Source organism: Elephas maximus, chromosome 7 (genome assembly GCF_024166365.1).
Source record: "Elephas maximus indicus isolate mEleMax1 chromosome 7, mEleMax1 primary haplotype, whole genome shotgun sequence".
In the NCBI taxonomy this organism is placed as follows: domain Eukaryota; kingdom Metazoa; phylum Chordata; class Mammalia; order Proboscidea; family Elephantidae; genus Elephas; species Elephas maximus.
The window spans coordinates 126,765,617-126,776,407 of record NC_064825.1 but is presented as its reverse complement, the minus strand read 5'-3'; the positions used below and the strand labels follow the sequence as shown (position 1 = coordinate 126,776,407).

Below are 10,791 nucleotides of genomic sequence, written 5' to 3'. Positions count from 1 at the left end.
GACCCTATGCACAACAGAACGAAACACTGCCCAGTCCTGCGCCATCCTCGCAATTGTTGCTATGCTTGAGCCCATGGTTGTAGCCACTGAGTCAATCCATCTCTTACAGTGTCTTCCTCTTTTTGGGAATGTTAATTTCCAGACCTACTTGTTGTGATGGTTAAGATTGTGCGTCAGCTTGGCTGGGCCATGATTCTGAGGGGTTTGGCAGTCTTATGATGTTGTAATCATTTCCAGGTTGAGATTTGATAGAATGTGATCACCCCCATAACAGGATCTGCTGTGAGTAGCCAATCAGTTGAAAGGGAGTTTCCTTGGGTGTGTGGCCTGCATTGAACGTAAGTGGACATTCTGGCAAGGCTCATGGGCTTTTGCTTGCTCTGGGTCCTGCAGCCGGCTCCTGTTTGTCCGACCTCCAGTTCTTGGCCTTTGAGCTAGCAGTTTACCTACTGTCTTGCCTGCTGATCTTGAGATTCCATGATCTTCATAGCCTGTGAGCAACAGCCCTGCTCTCTGACCTGCTGATCTTGGGTTCGCCAGCCCCTGTAGTTACATGAATCAGGAGAAGCCACCAACCTGACCCACAGACTTGGGACATTCCAGTCTCTACGACCTCGTGAGCCATTTGCTTGATACAAATCTCTATCTGTATATATTTATATGCTTTACTGGTTTTGCTTCTCTAGAGAACCTATCCTAAGACACTTGCTGACTTGGTGTGTGCCCTGGTCCTGTTTCTAGACAGGGCAATACTCATGTGAACCTTGATCCAGTTTTTGAAATATTTACATTGCTGGGTAGGGCCAACGAAAAACGAAACTCTTAGAAGGCTGGACCAAATGCACAAGACAACATCTTGCTGGAAGGATGTCTTCGGTAAGTGCCCCAGAAAGATTTCTAAAGCTTTTATTTCAAACAGCAACAATAACCCTGTTAGTGGTGATTATGCCTGTTTTCCTCATTGGTCTGCAGCTCTGGCACAGAGGGGACACAGGGTACATGCTGAGGGGGCCTGAGGGTCCGGTTCTCTCAGACACAGTGGGAGGAAGGAGCCACAGTGCTGGGCCACAAGCCCAGAGGCTTCCCTGTCTCAGTGGCTGCGTGGGGTTTGGCCCACTGAGGCTGAGGAGCAACATGCCCTGGGTTTGGGTTTGAGGTTTTCCAAGCCGTCATCCAGTCATTCAGTGTTGAGGGGCCCACTGGCCAGGGCCCACCTCCTAGGTCACAGTCTCTTCAGTTGGTCCCTGGCAGGAGCAGGGGCAGGAGGGTCCAGGAAAATGATTCAGACTTTTGTGGAGACATGGTGGGGGCTTTTCAGGAAGGTGTTCCTGCCCCCTCACCTCCAAACACTGTCAGCACCTCAGCTTTTCCCTTCATCCCTTTGCCCCTGTTCCGTCCCTTGCTTTTTCCCTCAGACTTAATAAAAGCCACATTTCACATTTCCTGAGCACTCGCTGCATTCCTCCAACATCTGCTAGGGGCTGTATTTAATCTTGGCAGCAGCCCTGTCAGGTAGGAACAATTACCCCCAATTCTATGATAAGGGCACCCATACTCTGAGGAAGTAACTTGTCCAAGAGGCAGAGAGGGGATTTGAGCCTAGGTAGGTCTGACTTCAAAGTCTTTACTTTTTTTTTAATTCCAGAAGAAATACATAATACATTCTCCTGGTTTAAAAAAAAACAGATAAGCCCAAACAAAAACTATTGGTATTAAGGCTAAAGTCCCTTTCACCATCCTCCACTTTGTAGATACCTCCCCCTCTATACAATTTGGTGTGTGTCCTTCCAAATATTTCTGTACACATTTGTGTACATAAATAATAGTACTCCATATGTATTGTTTTGTGAGTTTGAGTTTTGTGGTTGTTTTTAATTTAGTTCTCCCAGTGTAGTTCATTTAGGAAATACTTGAATCTTTTCCTTTATTTACTTGTTTTTAGGATAACGTGGTGATTCCTTGGCATCCTTCAGGAGTTTAAAAAATATCAGTAAGAATTCATGGATGTAACACGTGTTTCCATCTAAGTACAGTTATTATTCTTTTTGAGCTCAAATCATCCTATCTTTGGTCAAGTGGACTCTTGACCCGGTTGTCAAAGATTTCACTGTCCCTTCCAGGCTTCCAGTTGACTGGTAACCTCACCACTCCGAGTAGCAGCTCAAATGCCTAGTCAGGAGGTCCCACCCCATGTGACCCAGCTTATCAGTCAGGTGGAAGATGGGTGGTGGCTGGCCTCGGAGCATTCCTGACACAAAATTCCTATGCCTAGGGTGTGTCTCACATTTGACCTGAGCCAGGACAACGTGCCTTCTGTCCACAGGAATCCCAGGGGGGCACTGCCCCACCACCGACTCCGAACCCCACCCTGTAATCCCTTGCCTGGAGCTGCGTGCCCTTAAGCCCAGCCTGTCCCAGGCTGGCCTGAGCTCATTAAGGGCACAAATGTTAGAAACGTTCAGACCTAGATTTCAAACTTGCTCTTCTACTCACTAGGTAAGGATCATTGGCAAGTGGCCTCACACTCCTGAGACTCAGTCTCCTCATTTGTCTGGTGGGGTGATGATGTTCTCACCCAAAGGGTAATGTGGGTCATGGGCTCAGCACTTGTCTGGCACGTTGGGCTTTGCCAGTCGGAGCTCTGAATCTCAAGCCTCACTCAGGCCTTGATACGTGGCCCGTGGCCCCCTATGAGGCATTGCAGATGTCCTCAGGAATCACAAACTTGCTCACTGACACAAACATGCTCTGTACATACGAAACACTCACACCCAGCTGTGCACACCGACTTCATAGACTCCCCCACCCCATCTCCTCCTTCCCTGAAGAACACCTTTCCAGCCCCAGCAGCTTCAGTAAAGGGGAGGAGCTTCCACCTGTGTGAAGAGACCTCCCCTCCCTGTTTCCTGCCTTGGTGACCAGGGCTGAGGGAGTGCTTGGATGTTTCCTGGGAGGGCACAACAATGCCTGTCTCTGTTTTTCTGTTGCAGGATAGACCAAAGCTTGGAGACCTGATTGAGATTTTTCGCATTGGCTACCAGCACTGGGCCATCTACGTGGGAGGTGGTTATGTGATCCACCTGGCTCCTCCAAGTAAGGATGGGCCGTATTTACACATAAGCATGGAGTTTGGAAGTGTGGGCAGATGCCCGATGAATTATGTGATTGTCCTCACTTCAGTGCCTGGCACACAGAAGGCACTCGGAGAATATTTTTTAATTAATTTTTTTTTATTGTGCTTTAGGTGAAAGTTTACAGAGCAAATTAGTTTCTCATTAAACAGTTAATACACAAATTGTTTTGTGACATTGGTTGCCAACCCTGTATTGTGTCAACACTCTCCTCTTCTCGACCTTGGGTTCCCCATTTCCAGTCATCCAATTTTCCTGTCTCTTCCTGCCTTCTTGTCTTTGCTTTCGGGCTGGTGTGCCCATTTAGCCTCGTATATGTGGTAGAACTACGTGTGTTATTGTTTATTTTATAGGCCTGTCTAATCTTTGGCTGAAGGGTGACCTTCACGAGTGACTTCAGTACTGAGTTAAAAGGGTGTCTGGGAGTTACACTCTTGGGGTTTCTCTAGTCTCTGTCAGACCTGTAAGTCTGGTCTTTTTTTGTGAGTTTGATTTTTGTTGTACATTTTTCTCCTGCTCTGTCCTGGACCTTCTATTATGATCCCGTCAGAGCAGTTGGTGATGGTAGCCGGGCACCATCTAGTTGTTCTGAACTCAGTCTGGTGGAGGCTATGGTAGTTGTGGTCCATTAGCACTCAGTGAATACTTGTTGAATGAATCATGCTCTTCCCTGCTGAGAGTATCAACTGCTAGTCCTCTTTATCATAAGTCTATGGACAGACTGTTGACCTTTTTCCATGATGGAATGGGTTTCAGTTCCAGGTTCTCCATTGTACTTGATACATGTGTCCTATCTCCTGTGTATTTCTTGTTCAGGAGGTATAGGAAAAGAGTAAGAAACAATTATTTCCGTCAAATAGGTGACAACTGGCATTTACAACAGTGCCTAGTGTAATGGAAGTAGCGTGGGCCTCCCAATTACATAGAGCCAGTTTGGGATCCTGGCCCCTGCATTTACCAACTGTGTGACCTTGAACATGTAACTTCACCTTGCCTAGTTCAGCTGCACCCTCTGTAGAGCAGGGATAAGGATATCTGCCTTCCAGGTCCTGGAGGGCTGAAATGAAGGAGTGTGTGTGAAGGCACTGGAGCAGGGCCTGGCTAGGTGCTGAGTCAACCTCCCCTTCCTTCTGAAGCTTCATGGCATTAAAGAAAATGCAGAATCATTGAAAACCACAGAAGTGCACAGCAGTAGGGAGCTGGTTGAACAAAGTAGATACCTGCATACAATAGAACCCTACACAACCATTCAGAGCAGTTGTATAGCGTGTGTGTATGTGTATTCAAGTTTAGCTTTTAAAAATTAAGTTTGTTGAGGTATAGTTTACAAATAATAAAATTCCGTAGTAGACTATGGATCCAATCACATAGTCTACAGTTCTATGAGCCTTGATAAATGCAGTCAGGTAATCACCACAACAATCACGATGTAGAACAGTTCCCTCATCCCCCCAAATTCCCCTGTGTCCCTACGTAGTGAACACCCTCCCCCCCACCCCCAGCTCCTGGAAACTTACGATGTTTTCTCTGTGTCTATAGTTATACCTTTTCCAGAATGTCATATGTTGTTGTTGTTAGGTGCTGTCAAGTTGATTCCGACTATCGACCCTATGTACCACAGAACGAAACACTGCCGGGTCTTGTGCTATCCTTACAATTGTTATGCTTGAGCCCATTGTTGCAGCCACTGTGTCAATCCATCTCACTGAGGGTCTTACTCTTTTCCACCGGCCCTGTACTTTTAAAAAAGCATGATGTCTTCTCCAGGGACCGATCCCTACTGACAACATGTCCAAAGTCTGTAAGACGAAGTCTTGCCATCCTTGCTTCTAAGGAGCATTCTGGTTGTACTCCCATGATTTGTTCTTTCTTTTGGCAGTCTTCCTTATTCATTGTTCAGCTTTCACATGCATATGATGTGATTGAAAATACCAAGGATTGGGTCGGGCACACCTTAGTCTTCAAGGTGACATCTTTGCTTTTCAACACTTTAAAGAGGTCCTTTGCAGCAGATTTGTCTAATGCAATGCATCTTATGATTTCTTGACTGCTACTTCCATGTGTGTTGATTGTGGATCCAAGTAAAATGAAATCCTTGACAACTTCAATCTTTTCTCCATTTATCATGATGTGACTTATTGGTCCACTTGTGAGGATTTTTGTTTTCTTTATGTTGAGGTGTAATCCATACTGAAGGGTGTGGTCTTTGATCTTCATCTGTAAGTGCTTCATGTCCTCTTCACTTTCAGCAAGCAAGGTTGTGTTATCTGCATAATGCAGGTTGTTAATGAGTCTTCCTCCAATCCTGATGCCCCATTCTTCATATAGTCCAGCTTCTCGGATTATTTGTTAAGCATACAGATTGAATAGGTATGGTGAAAGGAAACAACCCTGACACACACCTTTCCTGATTTTAAACCACTCAGTGTCTCCTTGTTCTGTCTGAACAATTGCCTATTGATCTGTGTACAGGTTCCTCATCAGCACAATTAAGTGTTGTGGAATTCCCATTCTTCGCAACGTTATCCATAATTTGTTATGATCCATATAGTCAAATGCCTTAGCATAGTAAATAAAACACAGGTGAACATCTTTCTGGTATTCTCTGCTTTCAGCCAGGATTCATCTTACATCAGCGATGATATCCCTGGTTCCACATCAGCTTCTGAATCTGGCCTGAATTTCTGGCAGTTCCCTGTTGATATACTGCTGCAGCTAATTTTGAACTATCTTCAGCACAATTTTGCTAGCATGTGATATTAATGATATTGCTAGACAATTTCTTCATTTATATAAATAGAATTGTATAGTAGGTAGTCTTTTGTGTACAGCTTCTTTAATATAGCATAATGAATTTCTGTGGTAGTAGGTATCAGTACTTTATTCTTTTTGCTTGCTGAGTAGTATTCCACGGTCTGGCTGTATCATCTTTTATTTCACTAGCTGAAGGAAATTTGGGTGGTTTTCACAGTAACGAATAGAGCCTCTATAAGTATTCCTATAGGGTTTTTTTTTTTTTTTTAATGTGGACCTAGGTTTTTATTTCTTTTGGGTAAATATGTAGGAGTAGAATTGTGGGGTTGTATGGTAAGTGAACTGCCGACCCTTTGGTCAGCAGCCGTAGCACTTAACCACTACACCACCAGGCATAGTGGTTAAGTGCTACGGGTGCTGACCAAAGGGTTAGCAGTTCGAATCAGCCAGGTGCTCCTTAGAAACTCTATGGGGCAGTTCTACTCTGTCCTATAAGGTCGCTATGAGTTGGAATTGACTCGACGGCACTCAGTTTGGTTTTTTTGGTTTATAGGAAGTGAATGTTTAACTTCATAGGAAACTGTTGTCCAGAGTACCATTTTATAGCCTCACCAGTAATATGGGAGAGTTTGCCCTCTGTTGGGAGAAAGAAACCAATGCATCCTAGATAAGAGGCGGCAGGGAAGGGGACACTGAGAGGAAAGGGAGAGAGACCAGGGCTTGGGGATACTGAGGGATGCAGATGGGGAGAGAGGTGGGCAGGGGGACTAGGGAAAAAGATGGGAAGCCTGAGGGGCAGGGAAGGAGAGATTAGAAGCAGAGAAGGCGTGACTAGGTTGGGAGATACTTTATGTCTGGTTTCCTCCAGCCTCCCCTTCTTTCTGGGATCTGCAGTCCAGCAAGGCTGAGTGCTGACCCTTCTCTCTGCTTTTTCCTCTGCAGAGGTCTCTCTTCTCTGCCCCTGTCCCTGCTCCAGCAGCTGGAGTGAGCAGGGCAAAGACAAAGCTAGCATTCTTTAAAATGCCCTTCCGAAAAGAAAATGAAAACTAGTGAACTACAGTATAACGAAAACAGAAAGAAAAAATAAATAAATAAAAAGAGTAAATTTAGAAACTGGCCAATCGGTGAATTGGCTATACGGAGACTGACGTTGCACCGATTGGCTCTCTGTGAATCCGGCTGCCTTCAGCTGATTCATCTGACACCCTGGCGTCCATTGGGCCCTCCGTGACAGTTCCAGGTGTCTCATTTCAGCTTCCCAGCAGGCCTGGGTAAGGCTGATGTCCACTTAGAGGAGAACGGGCAAATGTAGAGCTAGGAGACGGTGGTCATCATCTGGCCCAAAGCCCTCAATTTGTAAATGATAAAACTGGGGCCCGGAGAGAAGGGACTTGCTTGAACACAATGAGTGAGCCCAGGCAGGGACCCGGGCCACTGTCTTGCTCAACTGGTTCCTTTCTGGCTATTTCAAGATGCCACCCTAGCCTGTGGGGCTCCTTGGTTCCGACTCAGGGAGGGTGACTTTTTAAGGCCACGAGCTAGTGAGGGGGAAGCTGAGACTGGGATGTGGCGGATCCGGCCTCCTCTGTCGTGCCTCAGGCTACCTTGCCCACTGATGCTTTCAGGAACATCTGAACTCCCATGGTACTTTGGAAAAACTCACGTCCTTCACTTCAGAAATGAGGAAGCCAGAGCCCAGGAAATCCCAGTGACCTTTCCAATCACGCGGCCTTGGGTCTCACCTGTTCTTCTTGAGTTTGAGATGAGGCAGGATGGCCAGGCCTGCCCTAGCTCACCCTTATTCACGGTGCCAAGGACAATGAGGCTGTCTGCCTCAGGGCCAGCCCTGAGTCCCTGAAGCCTTGCCCAGGACCAATCTCTCTTTCCTCTTTGTGGATCCACAGGTGAGTTTGCTGGAGCTGGTGCGGCCAGTGTCATGTCTGCCCTGATGGATAAAGCCATAGTGAAGAAGGAACTGCTGTCTGTGGTAGTTGGGCGGGACAGGTACCGGATCAATAACAAACATGATGACAGGTACTTTCCGCTACCTCCCAGAAAAATCGTTCAGCAGGCAGAGAAGCTGGTGGGACGGGAGGTGGTCTACCAGCTGACCAGCAGGAACTGCGAGCACTTTGTGAACGAGCTGCGCTATGGAGTTGCCTGCAGTGACCAGGTGTGTCCTCAGCCTCTGTCCCCATCCCCAGGAACCAGCTCTTTCCTTCAATCGACAGTGGCTGGGCCTCTGCGGTGAGCTGGGCCAGGGTAGACAAGGCCAGACAGCAGAGATGGAAACCTTGCCCTTGAGGACGTCACAGTCGGGGCAATAGTGAGTATGGGGAGGCAGACAGGCAAGTAGGCAACACAGAGCAGTGCAGTCAGGATGGCGATGGACCAGGAAATGAGTCACAGCCACGAAGATCACTCTGTTGTGGAGCCCTCCCTGAGACAGGCCCTCACTACAGCCTGGAGGCAGGTGTTATTATCCCCATTTTCCAGACGGGGAAACTGAGACTCAGAGCATTTAAGTAACTCATCCAACTCACTAGACATTTAGGCATTGAGTCTCTAGTACTGTGCAGGGGTGGGATTTGAACCCAGGTGTGTTCTGCTCCAGGGCCCTGATCAAGGAAGGCTTCATAGAAGACCTGAGCTGAGTCTGGTTTAATTCTTTCAGTTCATCTGAAGCTGGAAAATGAGCTGGAGGTTATGAGGGAAAGGTTGACAAGGAATAGAAGCAGTGGGAGCCAGGAGGAGCAAAAGCCAGGTCCCACTGGGGAAACGTCTCCCTTAAAGGGAAAGGGCCAGGCAGTAAATATTCTCGGCTTTACCCAGCAGATGGTCGCTGGTGCACTACTGTATCCGCTGTTGTGGTTGTAGCTCCAAAGTAGCTATAGACAATATGTAAATGATGGACTTGTGTTCCAATAAAAGTTTTTAATCTTTTTTACAAGAATAGAGGACCACTCCTGGTCTCAAAAAATTAGAAAAAATGAGTATCCCCTCATACGTTTTAGGTGATGTTGAACATATTAAAAAATATAAATGTCAAAAAATTGCAAAGGATGGAATTTCTGGCGTGTTGTGTGTTGCTTGCATGCTTTGTGTACATATTTCCCTCCCAGCCTTGGAGGCGCAGATTTAACTCATTCAACCAATGGCGACTGTCTGCTATACAATTCACATAACAAAGCCAGGTGTCATTGTCAAACCAATCAGCCAAAGAATTTCTTTTAGAAAAAAGCCTGACTTAATTTTTTAATTCAAATACACACATGAAGGCACATTTCCACGGCAACCACATCTCTGTAGAACTCCCTTCTAAGGTAGCCCCCAGATAAGGCAGGGACCCTCCGTCCATGGGGGTTTGGGACTATATCTGTCTTCTGGAAGCCCCCTCTGTTTAGGAGCAGGGCTCTAGAGAACCGTCCCTTCTTGGTGTCCAGGAATGTTTACCCTCGGGCTGTGCACCAGACTCAGGATGGGGCAGGATTCAGTTCTTCCCTTGTAAGGTGGTAGAGGTGCTATGGTGAAAGGGAGGTGGTACCCCAGGATTAGAATCAGAGGACAAAGGCCAGATGGGGTCTTTCCTGAGCTGAATGTTCTTGGTGTATATATCAGTGGTTAGATCCCTGAGGTTGAGTCTAACCACCCTACCCTCTGTTTCAGGTCTCTGATGCAGTTGCTACAGTGGGTGCCGTGGGAGTGGGCCTGGCAGCCGTAGGCCTCATTGCGCTTCTGGTGACCAGAAACAGGCGGCAACAGCAATAAGTTCAAGGAACTGTCTTGACAGCAAGAAGTTACGGGGCATCTGGTTTAGCCAGTAGGTGTGGGGTTTGGTTTATTGATTTCACCATTTGTGATCATTTTGGCTTATTTTAATGGAGCTAAATAAAAGTAGAAGTAGAAAGATTTTATCTGGGAAAATGCAGCCCAGTGTGAAGTGTGTTGGGGGGGGAGTGGACAGGGGCTCTTTCCTGGCGACACTGAGTTGCATCCTGGCCATTCTGTGGGTTTCCTCTCATGAAGGCTGTGTTTTTTTGAGACCTGAGTATGCACATGGAGCATGGGGGTAGACAGACCTGACTGATGGACAAGACAGGAATCTTTGGCCCACAGCATGAGACCCCAGCGGCTGGAACTCTGTTGAAGATTTTCGGCAATGAATGTGACTCAGCTACAGGGACTGCCAGCTCCCCTTCCCCTCGTTACTCCCCGCTCCTCTTGATTCCAATAAAGATCGTTGCTTTTAAGCTGTATCTGGTCGACCTGACTCATGGTGACCCCACGCACAGTAGAATGAAATGCTGCCTGGTCCTGCCCTATTCCCATGATCAGTTTTGGATTGCACCATTGTGATTCACAGAGTTTTCATTGGCTGATTTTCAGAACTAGATAGCCAGGCCTTTCTTCCTAGTCTGTCTTAGTCTGAAAGCTCTGCTGAAACCTGTTCCACATCGCAGCAACATGCAAGCCTCCAATGACAGATAGGTGGGTGGTAGCTACACATGCGGTGCCCTGGCCTGGAATCATATCCTGGTCTCCAGCATGGTTGGCAGGAATTCTACCACTGGACCAACGCTAACCAAAATGAGTTTATGTCAGCTCTCTACATCTTTTCCCTGCCTTGCCACTTCCACCTCCTCAGCACGCCTGCATAGGCACCACATCTGTTCACCACGATCCTCAAGTCACTGATCCCACATCCCTGTGCTGGTTTCTCTTCCTGCATCTGCTCAGCTCACCTCAGTTCCCCTGCCTCCTGCCCCTTCCTGTGTTCCAGTTCAAGTTCCTGAGAGACTCTGATTGGCCCAGCCTGCTGATTGGCTGTCCTTGTGTCAGGTGACCACACGAAGCCTATCAGCTGTGCTGAATGGGGCAGGGTCACATGGTACAAACGCGGCGGTAG

General features: G+C 47.2%; 1 protein-coding gene across 2 annotated transcripts; it reads left to right on the top strand.

Annotated features, from left to right (window-relative positions):
- The first annotated feature begins 684 nt into the window (after positions 1-684).
- Positions 685-10,071, top strand: LOC126080974 (phospholipase A and acyltransferase 3-like). Of its 2 annotated transcripts, XM_049892299.1 has the most exons (4): positions 685-876; positions 2,991-3,093; positions 7,790-8,058; positions 9,552-10,071. In XM_049892299.1, exons 1-4 carry the CDS (start codon positions 868-870, stop codon positions 9,651-9,653), a joined length of 483 nt encoding a protein of 160 aa, XP_049748256.1. In that variant the 5' UTR covers positions 685-867; the 3' UTR covers positions 9,654-10,071. The 2 variants fall into 2 exon arrangements, with proteins under 2 accessions (XP_049748256.1, XP_049748255.1); XM_049892298.1 differs by lacking the exon at positions 685-876 and having other exon boundaries at positions 2,769-3,093.
- The last annotated feature ends 720 nt before the right edge of the window (positions 10,072-10,791 follow it).

Coding starts and splice junctions, on each gene's coding strand:
- LOC126080974 (XM_049892298.1), top strand. CDS start 2,964: ATGCCTGTCTCTGTTTTTCTGTTGCAGGATAGACCAAAGCTTGGAGAC. Junction 3,094..7,789: donor GATCCACCTGGCTCCTCCAA/GTAAGGATGGGC, acceptor GTGGATCCACAG/GTGAGTTTGCTGGAGCTGGT. Junction 8,059..9,551: donor GAGTTGCCTGCAGTGACCAG/GTGTGTCCTCAG, acceptor CCTCTGTTTCAG/GTCTCTGATGCAGTTGCTAC.